The 26,535-nt window shown below is 38.4% G+C and overlaps 1 protein-coding gene across 1 annotated transcript in view; it reads right to left on the bottom strand.

Annotated features, from left to right (window-relative positions):
* LOC141904971 (E3 SUMO-protein ligase PIAS2-like) overlaps positions 1-26,058 on the bottom strand; it is a 33,917-nt gene extending 7,859 nt beyond the window's left edge. The window contains exons 1-16 of the mRNA XM_074793632.1: positions 25,654-26,058; positions 22,941-23,101; positions 19,342-19,398; positions 19,167-19,258; positions 18,265-18,390; positions 16,024-16,108; positions 15,882-15,932; positions 15,383-15,473; positions 13,652-13,786; positions 13,450-13,555; positions 11,821-11,894; positions 10,420-10,580; positions 9,447-9,601; positions 8,749-8,887; positions 3,055-3,428; positions 2,313-2,407 (exon numbers count right to left, since the gene is read on the bottom strand). Coding sequence (XP_074649733.1) covers positions 2,313-2,407; positions 3,055-3,428; positions 8,749-8,887; positions 9,447-9,601; positions 10,420-10,580; positions 11,821-11,894; positions 13,450-13,555; positions 13,652-13,786; positions 15,383-15,473; positions 15,882-15,932; positions 16,024-16,108; positions 18,265-18,390; positions 19,167-19,258; positions 19,342-19,398; positions 22,941-23,101; positions 25,654-25,677 — 1,926 coding nt within the window. The 5' untranslated portion in view covers positions 25,678-26,058. The remainder of the gene's footprint in view (positions 1-2,312; positions 2,408-3,054; positions 3,429-8,748; positions 8,888-9,446; positions 9,602-10,419; positions 10,581-11,820; positions 11,895-13,449; positions 13,556-13,651; positions 13,787-15,382; positions 15,474-15,881; positions 15,933-16,023; positions 16,109-18,264; positions 18,391-19,166; positions 19,259-19,341; positions 19,399-22,940; positions 23,102-25,653) is intronic.
* Between the last annotated feature and the right edge of the window lie 477 nt (positions 26,059-26,535).

The raw sequence follows: 26,535 nt of genomic DNA, 5'->3' as shown, positions 1-26,535 counted from the left end.
AAGGATGAATTTTCTGTAGAGCAATATAAAAATTCCTCCCAAACACCAAATCAACTAAAGATTTCATAGAAATCGATCTTGAAATACGATTTTAAATCTTAAAATAAAACCCGGAAGTAAAACAATAGACGATACCGCGGGTTCACGTGAACACCTGATTTCTGTAAACGAAATGTTGGTTGTGACAAAATTGTTCAGACGGTTATAGGTGGTAATTAGTACGGAAACGTAACGACCATGGTCGACTTATTCGATGAAATCAGGCCTATGTGATATCCAAATTTTGACTTTTTTATTCTCCAGACCTCCCTGATATAGAAATAAAAAATTTTGGTGGTACGAATAGTGCAATCACAGCGCCGACGGCGACAGAGCCGTGTCAGAGATCGGCGGAGTGAAAATTGCGGAGGTGGACGAACACGAAGAAGTAGGCTATTGAGCTACTTGAATCGCGAAAACTCCTGGCGCGGCCCCGACGCTTTTCGTTGATTAAGTAGTACAAATATCAAGCAATGGGTTTTCACCACAATCTACCGCCGGTGTTTACCGGATTTCAATATCACTCCAAAATTCAAAGAAACCTCGAAATATCGAACCGCAACACTTTCGGTAGATATCCGCAGCTGCCCAACCGGGAAACTTATTTGTTGATAGCATCGATAGGATCCATCATCTTCTCCCGTCAAGGGATTCGAACCCACTAAGCTAAAGCCGTGCCAGAATCGGGTAGGGCCAATCACAGCGCTTGTAACAAACCACATTAGGCTTCTGTGGAATTTCCCAGTAAATGGGCCAATCAGCGAACACGTAGCGAACGCGGAAGTATTGTCGCGTGTTGATACATGACGTCATGCGCAAAAGCGCCAGTAATGAAATCACGATAATTCACGTGAACAGCTGCTGATATTTTTAGATAAACCAATCACAGGGAAGACACAACTTCCTGATTGGCTGATAAAAATTGAAATTTTCCCGATTTTATTTTCGTGAAAAATGCAGAAAACATTTTTATGAAAGCCTATTTCAAAATTCTGCTCGCTACGATTCCGAGAATGGATTACGCTTAAATACGTGATTTGTTCGAATATGCCCTCACTTGGCAAGCAAAAGAGCCTTTTGTGTGGAAACCATGTCATTTAAATTCGCTCCATTTGTATAGTAATAGGCTCAGCCTACGGCTGGCCTAAAAATGGCTCTTTAACTTTATAGGCCCTGGTCCATAGAACATTTATACCAAATTTGGAATTGATCTGAATAAAACTGTAGGACTAGTAGCGAATTGAAGCTAAAGTTGACGGATGGACAGATGGCCAGACGACGACGGATAATCCCCCTAACCCATCGGTCACAGCAGAGCTAAAAAAGTTGACAGGCGCACGAACGAAAAAACAAACGAACAATCAAACAAAGGGACGGACGACCCCGTAACCCATTAGCTCTGCTGACCTTCGGTCACAGCGGAGCTAAAAAGATGTGTTCGCCATCTAACAGTAAAGTACCCTTCTATATAGTATTTTACTGACCGACTTAGAAAACACAACAAAACAGTACATGACACAGTTCTGTCACACTGATTTGTACTTCAGTTGTGAATTGCGGGTTTTTTGGATAAGACATTCATTCACATACACATCTCGGCATGGTCCAAGAATTCTGAACAAATGAAGCATGCACTTCCACGCCAATTAAAGTGAATGTATACAAAAATAGCAGAACTCGTGATTTTGTGGAGGGGAGGGGACAAATGCACCCATGCGCGCAAAGAGAAACCTGTCCATTGAACGGGTATTGACCTAGTGTATGAAATGGCTTAAAAAAATTCTTTGCTAGGTAGAAAATAGGGGGGCCCTTGCTGCATATGCCCCATGGATTCGCCCCTGACCTATATGAAATATATAATATGGCCCATCTAAAATGACCCCACCCACAGGACCCCCTCTTTCAAAAATCAGAAGTTTAATCCTTCAGCACTATCCCATGGCTATGACTATTAACTACTGCTTTGTGAAGTTTCAATGCCCTATGTACAATAGTTAATAGGAAGTTATGAGGATTTAATGAGTTAATTTCATTAACGTGCAAATCATCTGGCACACACAGAAGTTAACATTGAAGCTGCCGGCAGATTAAGGGTTAAACTTCCTATCATATATGTTTATTATCTTTTTAAATGGTCGTTTTCCATTATAAGCGCCATGGAGCACGTTGGCATGTACAAGGCAAATATTGCACATAATACATGTATTTAGTATGTACGTATTATAATAGTGAAATAATATAAACAAATGCCAACAAGTAGAAAGGATACTTACATTAGGGCCTAAGTGATTCATTGAAGGCATCGGGGGTAACCGGGGGCCTGATGAATTCTCAAAGTCTTGTTGAAACATTGAGAAAAAATCAAAGTCTGAAAAATACAAATCAAAATCATTACAAAAAGTAAACTCTTACCCAAATCACCCATTCAAAGCATGTTGACACAATCCTCTCCCCAGATGCACCATTGTACTATTCCTTCGCCCTAATACTGAGCTGCCCACAGTTGCTACTTTGAACGAGTTAACTCGTTGTTGGCACTGAAGCAAATAAATCATCTGGGGCCAGTTGCACAGTCGTGACTTAAGTCAAAAAGTGGTCTTAAATCTTAAGACTGGTCTCAAGTTGATTTGAGAATGAAGCCAAGTTTGTTCACATTGCCAACCATCCAAGAAGAAAGACACGCGGAGTGGGGCCGATACGTCTAGGAACTGTTCAATTCACATGAGCCCGAATCTAAATATCTAACAGTGAATTAGAAGGATCAGCTGTGAATATACTCATAGAGGCAAGTAATACTCTAGTCGGAAGCGATGGTGTTAAGGCTTTCATACTTTTTTCTATGGACTCCAATTTAACAGTTAAGACACTCTAGCTTAACCAGTTAAGCCACTCCGACTGAAATCCTACCAGCGTCAATAAGCAGGGCTCTTTGTTTCCACTGATTTTTCAGAATAAACAAGCTCATTTGAAATCCATTGTATCAATCATAAATAATTTTCCCTGTATACTTCTTACTTGGTTCATAGATGTTGAAAGATGGTGGTGAAACCGAACCAGTAAGAGAATCTCGAGATAGTCTCATCGGAGGTAGAGTCGGAGCTGAGAGACTGGATGATGTTGGAGCAGATGGAGGTTTCGGAGCGAAACCCGACGATAAAGACGACGCTGATGAAGAGATCGCGTTCAAAGACGTGCGAATCGATTGCTCGAGAATCGTGAATTTCTCCGTTGGATTTTGTTGTTCAGTTGCTGTTGAAGAAACACTTTGACCGGAGGTTTCAGTTTTAGTTACTGTAGTCGGCACACGTCGTCGACGTGGACTATCTCCACCGCTGTCGCTACTACTGTCACTCGGCACATTAACAGTAGGTGGCACCACATTCACTGACCTGTAAAATAACAAAATAATATAGGCTATAGAATCTTTTCGACAGCTCAAAGATTTTCTGAAAACCAGACTTTCGCGATACTGAGAAAAATTCATCCATCTAAGGATAACTGACAAAAATCTTTCAAAAATGACGTCACCGCGTGAATTAGGTATTATGATTACTGTAGAAAATCTCATTGAATTATTTGCCAGGTAAAAGTTCATTTTCTAAAAGCATGTTTTCAGTTAGTGTTATTTTGTGATATGCACCTCACAGCATGAATTCTTATGCACATCAATTCAAATATTCACTCATACGGTTTTAGGGAATATAAGCATAACTCGCTAATGTGAACAATTTTGAATCCACAGACCATGAGATGTATCAAAAGTATCACAGTATACTGAACATTACTTCAAACATAATATACAAAACAATTGGGATATTCATTTTAAATTATGTACGCATTAAGGGTTAAGTTTTAATTTCTATGAAGAAGGGTTGAAGAGTGTGTACAGATATGCATACGGGTACGCAAAATTTCATACAATGATCTTATTTGTATCAGCGATGATGTTCAGCTTCTGACGATGGGTTTCCGCAAAACATGGTATATGGTAACTAATTGGAACTGGTTACTTGATGAAATGTCAAACAACAATCAAAATTTGTTATGGTACCCCTACCTTAAATTGAAATCTAAAACGTAGACAGTGCGCATGCAAGGGGATACTGAAATAAGTATGTTTGCGTACAAGGGGATTGGGAAAAATCAAGATATAATGCATACATGACAAATAAATGATCCATATAAACTTCTAACTAGTGGGCATCTGAAGCTTCAAGATGTTGTTAGATTGAGTTCTCAACAATCTTATCAGATATCAATTAGACAGTTAATGAGCAATAAGATGCAGTCACTGATGAAAATCGTTCACATTGTAGAGATTTAATAATATTCATTAGTTCCCAATAAATCATTCACTCTTCAGTTTTATTGGGCCTCGTATGTTTCTATAAACAAATACATTGAAAAAATTCTGGTTCCGAAAGAAAGTGCCGACAGTTTACAGTGGTGGTTTGTATTATTCAACTAAGTAATCAACTAACAGCGTACCTATTTAATCATCATCATCATCATCGATTTCATAGGCCATTTAAGATGCAATGATGCAGATATTGAAGAGAGCAAAATGCATTGGCATGTAGTGGGAATCAATGCTGGCCGATTTTGGGTCAAGATCATTCATTAAATGACGAAGAATTGGTAAAATGATAAGACTCATACCTTACTTAATAATCTGTTAGGCAATACGAAAAAAAAGGCTTTGACGACAAATCAGTCTTTCGTGTTTATTCTAAGTGAATTAAGGGCTGTTTATTTGCGGTGTCGAAGCCCTAAAAATAACGTGTGGATCTCCAATTTGGGTCACCAGTTTGGCCCAAGTCAGGCTTTCTTTAAATATGATTAAATGATTTTTGCAGAGCACACAATGCGCAGTTGCAGGCCTGAATGCTTCTATGAAAATCTGCAAATGCAATACCAGATCAGCGATATAAAGAGTAGTTACACTATTATCTGACCGCCAATGAATTGTAGGGTGACCGAGCTAGAATTAGCAAACACACAATGCATCTGCAATGGTCTGCATGAAAATATAGAGAAGCTGTGTGAAGAATGTGTATAGCACATGTATATATAACCATCATTAAAAAATAATATTAACTATCCAATTCAAAAAGTGGAAAAATTTTATGTCAGTTACCGGTATTGCCCCTAACGTTCAGGCAGATTTTCTCACAAAATTCCAAAATTCTAAACGTCTCAATTTGAAAGTCAAAATGAAAATCTCTCAGGTCCTTGAACAATAACTAGATTTTAGTTAACTCACTGACAACATGCACAACATGAAACAAATTCAATTAACTATTATCTTTTATTGTGAATTACCAAGAATAGAACCGCAACAAATCAAATGCTGAATTTTTCCTATGAAATATAAAGATCCCTGATTATTTTGAGTACCATATATATCATATATATTAAATACTGGAACAGACTATAGTATACATACATTACAGTATTGTGAAATTGATATTACATATTTGAAACAGAGACTTTAGCCAATTGATGTTTCCAAAAGCTGTGAATATTCCCGGATCTACCCTGTAGGCTGAAAATTTTGTACGCAGTGTGCTGCGGCTCATCTGCATTTTTTCCAGCGTATTTTACCATTCACCAAAAATCTAACATGTTCGATAATTTTCAACTAGGAACAGAAGAATTCCTTCATATCCAAATCAACGTGACAAAGGTGGTGAAAAGTTGCTTGTAAATGCTGACAGATATATAGTAAATATGGTCATATAATACATCCATGCTTGCCACATCGAGCACATTCCTTGGCTCATGTGCAGGGGGCCTTTATTCTGAACTTATGTGTACAGATTTTGCAGCGCAAAATGAGTATGCAATATATTCATAACGACCAAAGTCTGGTTATACCATAGTCTGTTCACAATGACCAAGATCTGGTTCTACCATAGTCTGTCCATGAGGTGTTTCTAACTTATTCACTAACTTTTTTATACAATGAAAAAATACAAAATAGACATTTTAATATAATTAGGGCAAAAGATAATGCATACGCCCAAAAATGGTTTTTGTCAATAGGGTTCAGGATAATGTGGTGAGGGAGAGCACATTTTGAGGGGTCCAGAGACACCATGCCCAATTGGTGATACGCTTGACAATCTGGTAATTTCAATATCCAATACCCACAGTGAACAAATACATAAACCAATGACGTTGAACCTCCAACACAATCATAGAACATGGCATGAGCTCCTACTTGGCAATTGATAAGCTACAAGACGTGTACATGTATACAGTAAAAACAGCTGTAACAAGTTGAATTTGTTAACCCTAGATTTTACTGTTGAAATATTGATCTCGACTTATTCGCCGAGGATATTAGTTTTCTACTGGCCACGAGAAAATATTTCCGACAAAGTATTCACTTCCAAGTATTTCGACAAAGTTCTAATCAAGACCAGCCACCTTCAAAATGTGTGGGCCTTCAGGTGGTCAGGTTGTCATCATAGTTTTGTTTTCAATTGTTTTAGTTCCATTTAAAAAGGTGGCCATCCTCTGTCCAAGCAAACCATTCCATTTGAAGGTGATGAACCCTTGCGGCATATTTACACATACTAAGCCTCAAGACAATTGATCAAAGTATTGTCAAAATTTCCCTTGAATACATCAATGTGAAGTCCATTGCAGACCTTGAGACGTTTTCAAGAAAATCTGAAATTCCAGACTGTTTGGGAAAATACACAAGATGCCCAGGCTAGGGACAATGTACCAGTAGCTCAAGTAATCAAGCATAATTGGCTTGCTGTTTCTCACTAAATGAAACTGAATTGAAAACGAATTTGGCTAAATGAAATAAAATCAAATTGGAATTTGAGGTAAGCACCAAAAGATTTGATCGATTTATGGTGTTGTGAAGTGAAAATTCTAAGTACATTAATCATGAAATTATTTTAACCGGCGAAAATACCTTCACCAAAGGCCAATGAGAGCAATATTGGAAAAGAAATTATGTGAAAAAATGCTGAATTAAATGATTACCAGGGCTATACCTAGCATTTGAATTTTGGGGCAGTGGATGGATCCTGAAACAATATTTGCAAAAGGGTCATTTTCCAAAATTGCAAAAATCTGCCCCCGCTAAATACGACCCTGGGGCCAGTTGCTCAAAAGTTGGTTAGATTTAACAAAGCGTGTTCAAAACTTCCCAAAAACCCTGATTCTGTTTCCAGTCAGATGGATGAAACGTGAATGCAATAACCTTTTATGGCTTCGCCTCAAGTGGGCTAAAAATAATTTCCTGGACCTAGTTGCACAGTTGAGAGTTGTGACTCAATCACAGCGTCATACTCTGGAGTCTTAACATCTACTACAGCGTGCTTCAGAAAAAGAACCCTTTATATACTCCCATACATGAAAATTGCTAAGATTTTTTGAGACAAAAAATATATTTTTTTACCGTTTCAATATCTCCTCAGATGATTACTGCAGAACGACCCTAATACATGCTGTGGCAGTGACGATAAGCTGGGCAGGGACGTGCATGTATTCAGAAAATTTTATGCAATATGTGCAACAAAACAGTTCTCACAATACATGTACAACATGAACATACCCGGTACTAAAATTCCTCTTCAAACAAGATTTAAATATGGAGTATATAAACAGGCCCTAAGTTTTTTTGAGATGCTCCCAGTGGTAGGCATCCATCCATCTCGAAAGATGATTGCACCAAAACTAATATCAGAGATTTAACGTCGGAAAATAGGCTATTTTTGCATGACCTTATACAAACATAAATACATGTATTTCTGATAATAGGGAACGATGCCATCACAAAATATAAAATGATAGATCCTAACATAAATGGTAGAAAAATGAATAAGAAGGTTTTAATTTTATCACAGTCACATGTCTCAATCCGTTGTTCTTCCAACAATCTTCAGCCTAAAATCATAATCAAAATGAATTCTGCTCTTTCATTCTATGTTAAATAAACTAGATGCTTATAGAGGAAATCTGTTATGCCACCGCTTCAAATTACACGGCCGTATTACAACCAATGTTATGGCATTGAATAATGATTCGATTTTTATCATAGTGTGAAGTGCAGTCATAGTCCCATTGTAATACCATCCTGCCAATGCTCACTTCAATGCCGATATTTTTCCGCGAACAAATACACTGAAGAAAATAATTGTTATACATTCTTCAAAACCACATGTTTTTCTTGATAACGGCATGTTCATCTTAGTCCCAGTAGTGGTGTTTTAAAACCTACAATCTGGCACACATGAAACTAAGCCATGTAGCTTAGACAGGCACACATGTACCTTAGCAATGCAACTTAAACTGTCACACATGTGCTATCAAATGTACAACAAACGGCCAAGGCCGCTGTTCATTCAATAAGGCGAAGAAATTTTTACACATTTCTAACAGTATCACCATCACGGAACCAGCATGACAGTGCGCTCACCTATGGTTCATGGTGCGGACTGCAAATTCACCCAACGATAGTCAGAAAATCTATGGTCACCCTCTGACTACAATGAGTGGAAGCAATAAAGATCCTTAACAGAATATAGTTAACCTGACTAAACTCATGACCTTAAGACAAAAGGCAAACTAACTCCCAGAGACTTCTGTGCCCAGCTTTTAATGCACTTCTAGACAGAATGTACGTATCCTGACTCTAGGAGTTAGGTAGCTAAGGTTTCTAACTGGTGTATACATGAAACTAACCCTTGACTAGAAGAACTGTTAGATCCAAGTCTAGGACGTTGAGCAGGTGGCTCCGTTTCTAATTCATCTTCATCCTCTCCATCTGAACTATCTAATGTTAAATCGATCACTTGCGGTTGTGGTTTCTTCACGGCTGTTTCTATAAATATACAATCAAGATAAAATTTTCCAGCTGTAACGATAACTAATGAAACTTAAGTTGGCCACTGACTGCATAACAATTGACTGATCAAAAATCCGTCTGATATGTTAATGATCTCCTGCCAAATAATATCCATATCAAATCCCAATGTAATATTTCAGACCATGAAGAAGCTATCTAGGGCTAACAATTAAGACCAAAAATGACATGAATATCCAGTAGTTAAAATTTGTGCCACCAAGAGCTAACAGAAAGTTACTCTCACGACAATTCTATAAGGATCAACACAGTTGATCCTAAAAATATTCCACAAAGTGCCGACTTTCCTGACCAAGTGTCTACACATCGGCCATCTTAAATCCTATCAGGCCAATTTTTGGTCTGGGGTCCAGATGTAGATTCATACATACACAAAATATCAAGACCATACATCAAAGCGTGTTAAAAACTTCCCAAATAAAATTGATTATAAGTACAGATGGACAGAGGGTGGACAAAAATGAATAAATGGGCTACAATAAGTACTTAGGCTCATAATCACTCCTTAAATGCTTACTTTTTTCTGAAGGATCGTCTTTAACTTTGACAACTCCTGGACTACTAACACAAACAGTTTCTTTAACAGATTTCAATGGTTTCCATTCACCGTCTGGTCCAAATTGGATATCATTACAGTCTGACGGACATTCTCGACATATCTCTGTGTATAATCTATAAATATAAGAGTATAAGTAAATTGCTCGCACAAACACTAACAACAAATTTATCATGTCTAGTGATTCCTAGATTGTTTTATGATACTGTTGAAAAGTAAGTTATAAGTGTTAAACCCTTGTACCACATCTGACAATCAAAAATCCTAGTCAAATCATCAGATTATTGACTTTTGGTCTAGTCCACATACAAGATTTTTTTATGACCAAAGCAAACAAAATGGTGCCATAAGTGTCATCACATGATCTTAAAATGCCAGCGCCTACAAAATTAGTCGATCTCGCTTTTCATTGGCTGTTGAGTCTAGGATTTGAAGCTACGCATCAGTAGCCTAATGAGCCCACACCAGCATTTGTGAAAAATCTTGTACATCAGACATTGAGCAATTTTTTCATAAATGATTTAAACAAAATTGGGGCCCCTAAACGACTTTGGTCAACTCACTAACAAAATGGCTTCAGCTTCTCTAGTAGACGAGCTGACCTCTGGCATATCAAGAGTTAAAATTGTATGTTTTTCTGCTGCATGCACATACAGAAAGGTTCCTTGCACAAGGCAACTAAGGACATTCGTTGTTCAAAAGACAACTGACCCCTACCTAGCACAACTTCTACAGATTAGGCATATTTGCAAAACCTGAATATCTTTACAGCCAATAAAGCCTGCAACTTTCAAAGACACTTCAGCATGACTTCGAACATGGGCGACAGAAGGGCATTGTCTTCGCTAAATGACCATCAGGCACAAAATGAATTTTCCCTTTCTCTGCCAAATACCAGATTTTGAAATCGATTCAGGATTCAAGTAATACATACCCATCAATAAATAGATTCCAAAACGATGCAGTTTTATCACAAACCGGACAAATCCAAGTCGGTTTCTTTTCATTCATCATTAAAAATGTGGCGGCGTCGAAACATTGTAAGTGATTGCAAGTGTGAGCGCGACACGGAGTTCGTATTCTCATTTTACCTAACTTTAATGAAAAAATATCAAACCATTATCAATAAAGCAGCGAATTCTCAACATCACTAAAGTTGCGAGGTTTTAACTAAACCTAACCCTCTCAACGGAGAATTTACAAAACATATTTCGAGGTTTAGTTAAAATTAAAACCCCAAAACGTAAGAAAGACTTATTTTAATCATCATCAATTTTGGTTCACTTATCAACTTTGAACATCTGAGAATACCAATCTACTAGTCATCTTAACACATTGTTCGCTGTCCGCTTAATATTGGATAAGCTTAATCTAATTAACAAATCGTTTTTTGTCCGATCTATCACTGCCAGAGTATTTTTAGTTGGGTTCTAGCTGTTGTGAGATCTCTCAGGAAGCTAGAAAGTAACGTTGCATCCATGACGAGATAACTCATTTTGGCAAAAATGTGGTACACAGGGATGAGAACGCCGACCTGTAAAATCCGCGGGTTATTTTTCTTGAGTGACATACGCGAACCAGCTGACGGCTTAGCCGTCAGCACTAGCGAGCGCCGAAGGCGCGAAGCTATTTTGGGGGGTTTGGGGGCCCTCCCCCAAGAAAATTTTAGAAATCAAATACGTTTTCCGAGCACTTAGAGCGATCTTGAACCCATGAACGACTATTATATTTTGGAAGGTAATGGCTAGTTCCAATGTGGTAGATCCTCATTTGATGACATTCAGCATCTCATGCATTACGGGTCGAGCCCTGAATTATTGCAGTAAAAATGCGCCGATGAATGCTCACTAAAAATCATCACCAAGTAGTGTATAATATCCGAAGGCGTTCGCCACACACACGCAGCAACAGTAAGTAGACCTATTGTTGCTGTGCGTGCGTGTCTGCAACCGATCGATAAAATACATACACACTTATCGTAGTACAAATGTACATACAAAATCGCTGTGTTGCAATGAATATGCATTGAAATGCAATACTTTTACGTGACGATAAGTAAAACAGGCACTGAATGCTTTTACGGTTCACCTGATTACCGATCGCGCCGGACCAATTGAGTGAGATCATCACCCCCCCCCCCATACTTTTACATCATTTTTGGACTATTTGGAAAATTGATATTTTTCAATACTGAAATCCGCGGGAAACCGCGGATCCGCGGGGAATTCTCATATCTGGGTACAACTGCTTTGACAACTAATCAGTCACTGGCAGCAAACTTATAAACTGTAAGACTGGCTCAAGATATAGATATGTACACCTTTTTTTAACTTACTGGACACATCAAAGATACACGTAGACTGGTTGTAGCTATTTCACTGTCTGGATCATGTCGCAGTTTCTCCTTAACTGAAAAACATTGAAAGATTCAACACTTGTATACTGGAAATATTCCACCCCCAAAACATTGCATAACAATCTATAGAGAAATTGGAGAGTGACATTCTGACATTTCAGTCTTTTTTCCAATGTATCACTAGCGACTGATAGCGTAGCATTCGATGTAGCAGTACTTAATTTTTAAAGAACAAAATGACAGACTGAATAGGACAGTGTCATGGTATTTGTCCTTGGCCCATAGAATATCCATCACTAATTTGGCAATGATCTGATATTTAGCAATCTATAGAAATACAGGCCCCCAATCCAGTAGGGCGACCCCTGAGGGTCAAATCCCCCAGCTAGGGGTGTACATATTGGTTTAGTCTTTCATCCATAGAACAGTCATTGAAAACTTAGTAGTGATACGACAAAATGTAGGAAAAGTAGCAATTCAAAGAAACATGGGCCCAACCCCTAGAGTACCTCTGGAGGTAATATTCATGTAGGACTAATAGCAATTCAAGTGATTTTAAGCCAATACTTGTTCCCCCAGTCTGCGCAGGCCAGTTCACAGCCTATACAGGTTGGAGAAGCACTCAAATGTTAAACTGAAAAACAGAAAGCCAGAACGTCAAAAATTTTCGACACCAAACCAAATAAGAAACATTTACAATTTGCGGCCAATAATTAACCAAGAGTTAAAAATTTCAGTGCATTTTAATGCAGTTTCCATGTAATATAGGTGTATCAAAAGAGAATGTACCAGTATGCCTATAGTCTTGTGTCATACATAATAAGCATAGAATTCCGGCACTGCTGCTTTATTAGTTGCTGGTAGAAAATTTGCCGCTCGAATGTTGCCATTAGTTTTTTATAAAAGCTCGGGACAATTGCAAATTTTTTCTACTGTGTGAATCTGTCCTTGGCCCCCTGTGCTTAGGATTATGTTAGCCACAATTAATCTCAAATCCTCAGATCATAACGGTGTAACCAAGATTATACTCTCAATCTTTACGAATTCAAACTTTAACCCCTAAACTTGCCGGCAGCGTAAATGTTAAGTCCTGTGTGTGCCAGGTAATTTGCATGTTAATGAAGTTAAGACATTAAATCCTCATAGCTGGAACTTCATAAAGCAGTAGCTTATTGTATAAGCCACGGAATGGTGCTGAAAAATTTAACCTCCGAACGAGGGATCCACTGGGTGGGGCAGGGTCATTTTGGGGTCCAGTGCAAAAAGACACCCAAGAAAGAGACACTCACAATTTTGTGTTATTTTGTTGATATTCATAAATAAAGACACCGTAGATTACTATATCCATCATTTCAACCTTTACTATGCTTTGTTTCAACCTTTATTATGCTACTGATTACAGTGTATATGTTTGAATCTTCCAGCAAAAGCCCAAAATATCAAATTTATCAAGCGTTTTTGTGGTCAAGCTTCTTCTTAGAACTACGGCTCAATGCCCAGTGTGGTGTGTGAGACATAAAAGCAAGTGCAGGATAGGTCGGGCTGTTGACTAAGCCAGACTACCAGCCAGTCGTCGCCTAAGGCAAGGTAAAGGTCAAACAAACTTACTCAGAGCTCTCGAATGATCTGGATGTTTGATCCCGGTATGTCTTAATCTGTTCAACAACTCTTCTGAGGTTACTTTACGGACAAGAAAAACTCCAACGCAATAATTCTGAAAGGAGATTAACATTTATGAAATAAAATATGATAAATCAAACTAATAAACACTTCACTAATGTATAGGAATGAGTTAGAAGTGAATACTAACGCGTCCTAAATCGTGGGCCCATGAAACGTTGAGATGATTAGAAACGGTTGGCGAAATTCTACAGATATTCGTTATATTTACAGGTCGACTTGGCCTTTTAGGCTCTACTCCCGGCTTATTTGTAGGGATTGGATTCTGAAATGAAAAAGTAACAGATTAATTATCCAAATGATTCACTATTGCAGCTAATTTATAGTCATTTGCTCATGCATATATACATATAATAAGAAAATGATGGCTAACGCAATGAAATGCCTATAATCATATCATAAGATCAGCTCAACGCCCGGTTCAGGCCTCAAAATTAACGGCGGCAGAGGCGGCATACACAATTACTGCTGCTGGTTGGTCTCCTTACCGGCGGCAATGAAATGCCGTCGGTAAACTTATTTCTATTATTGCCGTAGGTGATATAAATAACATGCGGCACACCTGGTTCACAATATAGGTCAGCCATCAATCACCAGCAGTTCTTGACGCTGCACCATAAAAGCGCTGCGAATTGACCCATTTATCTAACTTCAGTCAGAGAGCTCCCTCCAGATTTACTGATAAAACAATACCAGCATACATTTGTAAGAAAAACGACATCAGCAGCGAGCCGCGTGCGTGTCATAAGATGTGTTTCTCTTCTATTTTGTATTTATTTAAACTCTGATATCTTCAATAAAATTCTTCTGTACATTTATTCTGTGTCATAATTTTTGCTGTGGGTTCTTAGAATTACGGAGGCAAATTGGGATCCTAAAATGCTGATGGTCTTTGATAAAATGCTATGGGTTGCTTTAGCAACCCACAGCATTTTGAAATGCTTTAGCTGCAGGTCTGATTTTCCCAATTTCGAGGCCTGCGCTTGGTGATAATTTCCATGTTCAATGCTCCCTTGTGACCAAATACATGAACCAATAACCTTGGAACGCAGTGACAATCATAGAAGATGGAATGAGCTATAAAGCTAAGCATACATCGACAAAGCGACTGGAGACAACTAGTTGCTAGTGAGCTAGGTCCATAGTGCACACATCGACAGCAACTGAGATGTGTAATCTAGCAAATATTCTCAGGGCATCTCGAATCACGTAACAAATTGCTTTGTTTTAGTCAGTTGCAACCATGTGTTATTGACTATAGAGCGCTCACATCGACGGATATGACAGTAACTGAGTACAACTAGTTGCTCAAAAGTAGAACATGGGCAACTGGCTGGAACTAAAGATAGATGGACGCTAACCAGTCGTAAGCTCGCTCACATCGACAAGTTCCAGCAACTGATTGTATCCAGCCAGTTGCTCTCATGCGCCGAAAACTGCCCGGCAATTAGTTGTCTCCAATCGCAGTGTCGATGTAGGCTAGGCTTTACTTTGCAATTGATTGCGTTAGAAAATATGTATCCTATGTACCAATATAAATGCAAATACCATGTAATTCCATTATTCACAGCTCACTGTTGTACATGAATGTTGAAACTAACTATGATTATAGAATACAGTATATCATTGTGTAACACAGTAATATTTCAAGATCTTAAATGTGGAGTTATTCTTCTCGGACCGACATTTTGAGTTAGGCTGTGTCTAGCATTTTTATTTTTATGGGGGGGGGGGGGGGGTGGCTGAGAAACTCGTCATGAAGGAACAGTAAAGGGTTAAAAGTGGGACAATAAATGAACAAAACGTCAAGTCAGCGGTCAATTTGTTTGAAATGCCTGTAGAAGTTTGTTTTAAAACTTACAGGGAGTTGAGCCATTTTACTGTTCACTCGTACGCAAATACTTGGTGGAAAATTATCTTCCTGCTGACAGCTCGTTTCCAGTAAACAAAACCTGAAAAAAAAAACCCATTGATACCAAACTACTTCATAAATTCAAACTAGAAAAGGTTTTTCTAGCAGTATAAATTCAAATAGAACACACATTAGTGTGAACATGATGAAATTCAGCTGTAGAGCAGGTGACACTTGAGCTGAATTATATGGTAAATCCTCATTCAGATGTGTACTGACATAATGGACAGGGTTCCAGCATTTTCGGTTAAATTTGAACTTTTTTGTGTGAAACTATCAGAAATCAACTGATTGTAACTATACGTACAGTCAAAATTAACCGAGAATCGGGTCCATGGTTAAAAGACGATCGTTATCAGAAATTTTAATATCAATATTTGGAAGCTTTGAAAATTCCCTCTTGACCTCACAAGAAGCCGTTTCAAAAATTCTTCGCATAGCGTTTTACCTGAGTTGAACTTGTACTGTGTACTCTAATTTAGAACCTGGTCGAAGATCCCTAGATCATGAAAAAAAAAAAAACATAAACAGTTTTGATTTGTGAAGTAATTGTTGATCACCGTTTCTGAGAGGCGAACTGTCTGCAGTACCTGGATAGCGCAATATCCTGAGCCTGTCCTGGGGTGAGGTGAAACACCGAATAATGCTCTTGAAAACGATTCGAATTTTTGGGAACTGAAAAAAAAAAACAGTCAATCAAATGTCATGCCACTATAAATTCTTTTCAATAGTATTGCTACATCCATTTTTGCAATGTAGCTTTCTTAGTGATGTCACCAGCAATTATCAGCATGTGCACTGGTTTGAAAAGCGTGCATCTTGGCAATCATTAAACAGCGACTCAAAACCTATTTGTTTTCTCATTAATCTAGAGTTCGTATTGTGAATTGATTCACGCAGGCATAATAAATACTAACATACAACAATAACATTTAAGAAAACAGAGATCTTTGCTAAGGAAATAGGTTTTTAAACGGATTAGGTGGCCACATCAACACTTAAACAAGAAAATTAACTTTAATAAATTATTTGACGCCTGCGAAAAAATGTAGAATTTCTGGGATAAGCTAATGTGGAATTGCAAATTTGAAATCGAAGTTTTAAGAAATTTGGGGAATTATGAGATTTTGCGATTGGGTAGATGATACAGTCTTCGACTGGTCTAATCTAAAAAAAATTGTCAACTTGTGACCGACTTCGATTCACTTTTGCCTCTAAGCTGGTCTGCAACTTCATTGCCTCCATGGTTGAAGAAAGAGCTCTTCTGATGTCTGCTTCATCATGACTTCGAGCATATCGTGTAGCCAGCCGGCCCGGTCCCGGGGCCCGGTTTGGCTGTCACTCGATATCCTAGACTTGAGTCTGGGTCTGGTTTAAATAACTTATTCATGTTATTCTGTATGAATTACCCGTGTGTCTTGTATTTTGTATTTTCTTAGTTTAAAATTTGTAACTTTATTGAATTTGGGAATTTTATCCCGGAATTTCAATGTAATAAGGATCAATAAAGTATTGAATTGAATTGTCACCTTATACACATGCCATCAGTGGACGCGGAGCCGTATATGACAGCTATGCTATTATAAATTGCTAATCTCATGAAACCTGCATACCCCTAATATCGAACATATTTTCTAAAACATTTGAATATTGAAATTATATGTTTACACGTTTTTATATAGACCGCTTGTAGCCGCCGATGAAATTCACGCCGGCCCTACTCAGATTGTAGATAGCTTCGTCATTCCACTAGCATCCCCATGACAGGGTCTGACTTTTATATCAGACTTCCAAATCGTGTATACATCCGCCATTTAACAGAATAATCCGATTTACTTATCATTTCTATTTATGCCTGCCGCTCCTGATATAATCATACATCATTTACTATTACAATACGTCTTCTCATGATATTCAATGCAATATAACATTCCGACGTTCAAATAGAGGTCATTATGTAATCACAGGGAGCCATTCTACATCTTTATCAATAATATTTTGCCAAATAGCTTGTATGTGTACACATAAACCTGTGACGTTTTGCACATCGATTTACGGTTGTCGTTTGTAAAATGACGCTGAATGGTTAGCATTGTTAAGGTTTCATAGTGGTAACGTTTTATAAGGCGTCAAAAAAGGTGCTGCCTCCTCACATGAGTTGAACACAGTGATATCTCAACGCAATATCAATTGGTTCATAAAGGTAATGAGTTCTTGTAACAAATAGTGGTAGATTGTACTACACAAGTCCATTACATTGCTCAGGATTTCTTGGGTGGACAGGTTGCCGCCGCCACCACTTATACATTTATACTACATTTATACGCTAGGCCTCAAGATATTTCATCGAAAGAAGGCTTTACCCAAAATCTAGATGATTATCTGACAGATTAGCGATTTTCAGAGCTGACTGGTACTGTCAAAGGAGCGGTATTGTTGTGTGCCTATATCATCATCTTTACCTGTCAAGGGATTTGAACTCACTAAGCTAAAGCCGTTCCCTGAACCCTTGACCTCGTGACTTGTTGGAGTCCTTACCAACCAACCAGAATCCAGTCAGGCCCAACACAGTGATAGTAACAAACAATATTAGGCTTCTGTTGAATTTTTGATTAAATGGACAATGAGTGAACACTTAAGCAAACAAGGAAGTACATGTATTTTCACTTGACAAATCTTAATTATATGACAATGGGTGAAAGCTCCAGTAATGAAATCACATGTTATGAGCCCAGGGGGTTGGTGGAAGCAAATTCAGGGCGATATTGGACCCCTGGCAAGCGAGGATGCTATATCATTTGTTACTGTAGATATCTTATGTGAATACCTACCCAAAGTACACGTCTTTAAAAGTTCTCCGAGGACATCGTAAAATGGCAGCCGTTTGAATTTAACATCAGGCAGAACAGGATAGTTGGAATGCGCAGGCGGAGTCGGTAATTTCATACTGAAATCTACTGATAAAAAGAAAAAGAAAACAGCGGTAAAACAGTGGTTTTCCAAGAATGAGAAGAACAAATAATGCAGAGATATCTACATTATATTTCCATAGACTGCAATTTGTATTGCATGCTGTAGCATGCACAAGTGGCCACTTGAAATTTTGACTTGAAACATCATGTTTTTTCTTAAAAACTGTCTAATACATTTGTTCCAAACATATCCACTGCTTCAGTCATTATTTTTCGGAGGATTATGAAGTCAGACCTTTCAGTCTGAACATTAATCCTGTTATTTTCATTTTGTTTGGTTACTTAGTTTGTCAGTTCTGTCTAGTGCTAAGGATAACACAGTCATCTTTGTGTTGCTACGTTGTCACCAAGCATTTCGAAGGAATTTTCCTAGCTTCTTAAAAACATTCTCCCAATTCACAGTTTTCAACTGTATATTAATCAATACATAAAATACGAATATTCTTGAAGCAGAAAATCCAATTTTTATATACAATTTTTCATTGACCTTTGGATACCATAGTTACTTATGTGATCTTATGAAGATCTAGATCTAACATAGATAATTTTGGGAGCAAGTAGAGGTTCCTATTCTCACATATGTAGCAACTAGGCAACATGAAACATGCTGGGTTCAGTTGCTGAAAAGTGGGTTAAGTTAACCAGTTGACAGTTGACATAGTGACAATAAAAAGTTCATTGTTACCATGGTATTCATCTGTTCGTTATGTTTAACCAACCTTGGAGCAACTTAATCCAGATTAAGGGATTTTTCTACTCACATGATTTATTATCTGTGACAGTAGTAGGGAGTAATGTGTGATGTGACTGACTTGTTTCTTTAGTTGCGGTCGGGGGACGATACTGCTGTCTCCTGAAATCAATCATGAATTATAACGTTACAGATCGATTCTAGAATTTTTGTTCATCCTGTAGTGTAAAATGGTAAATACATACACCGCTGATGGTGGTGGTGCCATTGAAATCTGCGGTTGACTCGGTGCTGTCACTCTCCTACAAAACAGAAAAAATAACCCATTTAACTTAACCCTTTCAATACCACATAGTGTCTCCACTGCTGTACCGGAGGGAATTTAGGGGTTTATAGGGGTATATTTGAAACTTCATAGAATAGTTACCAAGGTATCCGACACAGAAAATTTATATAGCATGTTGTTGATAACTTTTGGGCCAACAAAGTAAACATAAATAATTTGGATATAAGTGAACTGAGGTCAAGAAAAAAAAATTCACGAAAAAGTTTCAGACAAGAGCCCCAAGGGGCACTATGGCCAGCCTGTCAGCTTTTCATAAAATGGCAAATGATGATGCATTCTGTGGGTTAAATTTGTCAAAATACACTCCCAGCTGAGAGTCAATATCTAATAATTTACACAATACAATCGTAGAATACAAAAGTAGCATAGAGAGCGACTGGATCTGGCAGGAACAAATACATCAGATAAATCTTTTCCCTTCGTCTTATTGATTTTTATGCGGAATAGAATTGAATTTTCAGAAATTTGCTCAATAAAACAAAATTGAATTGGATTTGATATTTTTTGCAGAATAAAATTTAATTGAATTTGTAGTTTGAGCACATGGCTAGTTAGCATATCAAGGTCATCTATCCGATTTGAGAAAAAGCAATTTTTCCCGGACTTTGCACAATGGTCAATGATATTTTCTGTAGTGCTTATAAAAATATTCCACCCAAAAACCAAATCAAATAAATAAATACAATTTTAGATCTTAAAATAAAACCCGGAAGCCTCACAGGAACTGATGATAAATCCTTACTTGATGGAGCTAGAACCTCACAGCAATTTTCCAACAGTCGCTACAACAGGGCAAGCTTCCCTGGGATTGGAAGAAAGCATTCATAACACCTGTCTACAAGAAGGGCGACCGTCACAAAGCAGAAAATTATAGACCCGTCTCTCTAAAATGTGTTAGTAGCAAGCTTCTCGAGCATATAATATGTAGAAGCATTCTCCAACATTGCGAAGAGCACGGTATCTTGTCATCAAATCAACACGGCTTCAGAAAGGGTCACTCTTGTGAGACACAGCTGATAGTAACTATGCACGACTTGTTTGAGTCCTTCGATAAGAAGAAACAGATTGATGTGGCTGTGTTAGATTTTAGTAAGGCCTTCGACAAGGTACCCCACCAGCGTCTACTAATGAAACTCGACAACTACGGAATCCGAGGAGCAACTTGCGACTGGATTGCTGACTTTCTTTGCGGGAGAGTCCAGGAAGTTATCGTGGAAGGGGCTGCATCGGTTACAGTAGAGTCAGGAGTGCCTCAGGGTACTGTATTAGGCCCACTGATGTTTCTTCTGTTTATTACCGACCTACCAGACCATGTCCGCTCACACGTCAGAATTTTCGCTGATGACTGCCTGTTGTATAAGGAAATAAACTCCATCAAGGACCAGCACACCCTACAACAGGACCTTGACTCATTGCAGGCATGGGCGGAAACCTGGGGCATTTGTTTTAATGCAGCTAAGTGTTACATCCTACCGATCACCCGTCAATCATCAAGTAGACCGTATATGTACCACATTCTGAAGACTGTCACCTCAACACCTTATCTGGGTATCACGCTGTCAAATGACATGAAGTTGGATACCCACATTAACTCAACCGTTGCCTCTGCTTGCAGGACCCTGGGCTTTGTAATGCGTAACCTTCGGTAAGCCCCGAAACCTCTAAAGGAAGTAGCCTATATATCACTGGTCAGATCGAAGCTTGAGTATGCGTCGACAGTCTGGGACCCGTACCACCGACAGAACATTGAACATCTTGAGAAAGTGCAGCGGAGAGCCGTGAGATTCGTGACCGGAAACCATAAGCGTACCAGTAGCGTCACAACAATGCTGGAAGAGCTGAATTGGTCAAGCCTCGCCTCGCCTCGCCTCCGCCGCCAAGAAAATCGCATAGCGCTCATGGCCAGAATAGTAAACGGAACAGTCCCTGCAATCCACAAGGAAAATTACATCAACCAAGGTTCCGGAAGAACTAGACGGCGGAACGATTGTAAACTCCCAGTTTAGAACATCGACCGAGGAGTTTCGAAACGCCTTCTTCCCGACAACAGTTGTGGACTGGAACAACAGCAGTCAGGAGATGATCCATGTGATATGTTCTGCTGCATCAGTACGCACCACCTAATCGCACCACCTTCCCCCTGCATCTTTATACGCCCCATCGCGGTTCAGATGCAGTATCCTATGTAGTTGATAAGATTAATAGCAAACAGCATTTCACTGCTATAATTGCAATCAATCATTTTATCCCTGCTCAAAATTCTATTCAAGACCGAACTAAACTGAGTGACCGTGTCACAGTTCTGATTTCCCCCCAATTTCCGGAATCGACATCGGCGATCCAAAATTTCCGGAAATCCAAATATGAACGGAAAACTAGCATCACTGTGGAATTCCTGCGCTCAGTCCCATCGCGTTGCAGCCAAGCTCAAGTCGGTTGCTTTAGACAGCAACTTTCAGCCTTCCCGTAGACGGGAGTAGAACTTGGGCAACTAGCCAGATACGGCCTGTGACCGTGAAAGTATATATAGGAGAAACAGGTCGGCACCTTAACCAACGCTTAAAAGAGCACAAGTTAGATGTAAAAAACTTTAAACCTGAAAGCGGAGTTGCTCGTCATGTATTTCAGACCTCACACAATTTTGATTTCGCTAATGCTGAATTAATTTACCCTTGCAGCGATAAAACTAAAAGAAATATTTTGGAATCTGCATTGATTATTGAAAATTCAAACAACGTTGTAAATCTTAACAATGGTTTTTCACCCCATAATAAACTTATATCAAAATTCCTCTGTAAACTGGTTCAACTCAACACTTGATTTCCCCGTTGATTCTTTGTTATTTGTCACTCATCAATTTTAGTCTCTCAACTTGTATTCACCATTGTTTTAATTTAAGTGCCCCCTAGTTTGTCTCTTTATTTCTGATTCTAAGTTTCAATTTATATTTATACTCACTATTGTTGTTTATAATTACCCTTTGGTTTGCTTCCCTATAATCTATTTTAGCGTGTAACTGTTTCTACGTTAATTTTCCTTTAGTTTGTATCATCTCTGATTTCTTGAATTAGTCTCTTGTCTCTGGATTGTATATATATCTCATAATTTTTGTAGTATCTCATTATTCCTGAAGATGACTATTAGGATATAGTCGAAACGTTGAAATAAACTACTATCTCGAGTTACATTTTCGGACTTTTTCGTTAATATTGTGGGATTTTCTCTACACTACTACCGATTGCTTTTTAGTAATGAGTTGATATGAAAGATAGCTGATTGCTCCAAAATTAAAGTACCTTTTCCATTAAGTTCTTTTTGGGTGCGAGATCTTAAACCCCCTACAAAAATCTTTCGAACTTTGGCCCTCAGCAGCGAAGCCACATTGATAGATAGACTAATATATTACAATGAATGCAACAGCCCCTTTAAAATTGAGGGATATGGGAAACATAAACATCAAATGCAAGACCTCCGGGATACATATTCCCTTAATCTTACCGATATAATTCTCTGATTTTTATTTGCACTGGGGTTGAACATCCTTTCTGTATGAGCAGCAAAGCGCGTTGTAACAGATCTTGTTTGCGTCCAGTTTTATTACGACCAGCAAAACCTAACAATACCTGCAGTTCCGATACACGGAAACTCATAACCATTTGCTGAAAAAAATTGTAATGAAAATTATTTATTATTCTAAAAGTGCTTCATGTAAAAACAATCTCAAAGCTCTTAACAAAACATTAATTTTTTAAACAGCGACTAATCATACAACTCTTTGAATTAAAGATGTTTTAAAGCAAGTCTAAAAGACTCCACTGATGGTCAGTCAATTATGAATATGAATTGCTTAAATTATTCCATGGGAGGAGCCATTGAGCTGATGTTCCCCAATATCCCATACGATTCACAGCACCTTATTCCCGCCATAAGAAGGCCACCCACAGCGCATAATTATGAATCCAAATGAATTACCACCAGCGGAGCAAAAAGCTGGGATGTATTTCATCGACTAGTGAATTATTGGCATCTGATCTGTCAATTGCTACAAGAACACAACCTCATTCGCCATGCTTGATAGTTCACTTCAACTGTTTTTAAAGAAGCACCTCTAGTCTAATGTTTTGAGTTACATGTACTACGAAGCAATTTGGATAATAGATTTATGCAGGACAAGCTTCCATTGAATCACAAACTAGGGGTCCAGGGGCACCACGGCTACTTGGGAAGTGATGTGAAATGCTCCCCAATCAGAAAATTTCCATATTCAACGCCCCCTGGTGAACATGATAAGAAAGCAATGAGACTGACTCAACATAATCATAGAATATTACACAGACTACAATTTTACTGAGTGATTGTAGTTAGGCCACAAGTAATTGATACCTTGTTTCTTATCTTCCCCGCGTGTAGGCCTGACGATCCCGATTTGCCGCATAGCAAAAACATAGAAATTTTATGAATAAAAAAACTTTGATCAAAACATTGTTTTTTATTTTTTCTTGTTTTTTTGTTGTCTGTTTTGCAAACATCGAGTTGTTAGATGTTTAATTACCTCGTAAATCAGTTTTGGTAAAGACATGACCGAGTATCAGTCATCTCCGCGATTATTTGTTTATGTGGAGCACATGTGAATAACACAATGTTTCATGGAATATTATTGGCTGCTTAATCAATGAATGTGACGTATCACGTACTCTGCGCCAATCATAGAACTGCTTGCATGTGTGCGCGATCCGTCAGGTAATCATGGCCGAGTCGGTTGAAGTGGTCCAGCTGGCTGTCAAAATTATCGACAGATATGGATCTATTTTTGTTCCTTGGACAGTAGTAGAGGTGATTTTGATCGACAAATTCACATTAACGTTTTAAGAATTGTATCATAAATTAATAACCACCGACTTATTGCTTCCCGGAGCCATTAAGAAGGCACTTCCCGTGTCGCTTCCTAACGTCGAAACTACTAAGGCAACTCCGTCAGCGAAGAAGCTGCGGGGATGCCTACTAGATCGGAGTCACTAATGGAAAATATCACATCTAGGTTTGGAATCTACATCAAATTTAACAATATTGTCAAGTCAGGATTTTTGTGTTTTTTTTTTCACTTGTGTTGTGTTTTCCGCATACCCACCTAGGTTTAAAATTTTCACAGGATAAGAAACAAGGTATCAATCACTTGTGGCCTTACAAAATAGGCTGTGGCTAGAGTTACGGAGTTCGTTAACGGAGTGCACTACCCGTAGTTACAGGAGTAAGGTAAGCGCATGTACGATATAGTAGAATTCTGACTTGCACTATTGCGATTCAAAACCAAATGAAAGATATCTCGCAGTGGTCCAGAGATTTACCCACTGAGTCCCAGAACACAACTGCAGGCTGGACGAAAGTTGATTTATATATATCCTCACCTAACCCTAACCCTATTCTTAACGCATGTGCGTAGGTAGATTTAGTTCAGACTCCCGTCACCAGAGCCAGTTCATACAAAATATTCAATTTGCAATATGCAAATATGTTACTCGCGGCGGAGTCGTATTCCGACAGGGGTAAATCTATATGCCCCTCTCAACTAAAGTTGAGCCGGGGGCATAGGTATTAAGTTATTGTATTATTCAACACTCCCTGGTGACCATACAAACACCAATGACCTTGAAACTCAAGACAATCATAGAAAATGTCACAAGCTACAATTTTGCAACTCTTTGTGGTTGTAAAATATGCCTGGGCAACCAATACAATATGCAAATAACAAGTTATGAAGCTATTCAACGCCCCCCTGCGGTATAATAAATAAAACAAACTCCGGTTACAGGAGAGTTTGCACTTTATCTTTGTACTTGCATGCATAAAGGAATAGGGTTACAGTTAGGTGTGGCTATATAAAAATTAACTCGTTAAGCTTGCCATTGTATGCTGTGGCTCAGTGGGTAAAGCACTATACTATTTTTTCGTTTGGTAATGGTTTCAAATCCCAGAAAGTCAGAAATCTACTCTATCGCGCATGCACTTTCTATTACTATACTCCGTAACAGGAGCTTCGCACTCCGTTTACAGACTCTGTAACCGTAGCCACATCGTAAATAAAAATATAATGCAACAACCAATGCCAATGGCCTTGAGACTCATACCACATTTCATAACAAGCTATGATCTTGCATTTGAATGAGTTGGATTTGGAGAAAATCAATCAGATACGTCTTACACAATAAATTACCTTTAATTCAACTGTGTCAGCCATTTTTCATGTCGGCGCAGCCTGCCTGGCTACCGTCCGTCACCGATATTTTCAACAACACAGAGAGACAGGTCGGAATAACAGGAACCTAGCGAACGCCGTCCCAACAACAGAACAGACCCGAATCTAATTGAATGGACAGTTGGCGTTAGCGACAACCCAACAACGATTTTCAATCTGAATCGTATGATGACTGACTGACTCAGATCAAACAGATATCTAAATCAGGCCTACCATACCACAATTTGTAAAATTTTCTGCGTTACAAATTCAATTGACAATCGATTTTTCTTGAATTAAAAGTAGCTAACTTTAGCAAAACATGTGCCAAAAAACATTTATCAAAATTTCAGATGTACCAAGACCATCATGTATGATCGAACAGATGAATAGCGGGAACGAATTTAGGGTGGCTCCAAAAATATTGAATATATCAAGAGGCAACGTTTGAAATGTCAAGACTCCATAAGATTTCAAATACTTCACGCACTAAAAAACTCTTATCATTTGCTCAGCCTCGGCCTCAATACTAGCGAGCCTTTTTAAATATGATAATTCGAGCGCTTTCTGGAATAAGTGAAATTTCCTTCGTTTCGACTACATTTTCGGAGCGATCCTTTAAAGCTACAATACCCGAAACGACGGAGAAATTAAAATCGAAGAGTTTAAGAGTTTATAGGGAAAATCAGGAATATTCGTCGGGATACAATAATCTTCACATCGAAAGTGCAAAATGCTAATATTGGCGTGCATCGTGTGCAGGAAGCAATTTAAAATTCAATTTCAATTTATTTCATAAGAAAGTATGTTATAAGAATATTTACAAACAGAACAAAAATAAAATAAAACAAAGTCTTTCTT

The sequence above is a fragment of the Tubulanus polymorphus genome, chromosome 5 (genome assembly GCF_964204645.1).
Source record: "Tubulanus polymorphus chromosome 5, tnTubPoly1.2, whole genome shotgun sequence".
NCBI lineage: Eukaryota > Metazoa > Nemertea > Palaeonemertea > Tubulaniformes > Tubulanidae > Tubulanus > Tubulanus polymorphus.
The sequence above is the reverse complement of the archived record's forward strand: the minus strand, read 5'-3'. Positions and strand labels throughout refer to the sequence as shown.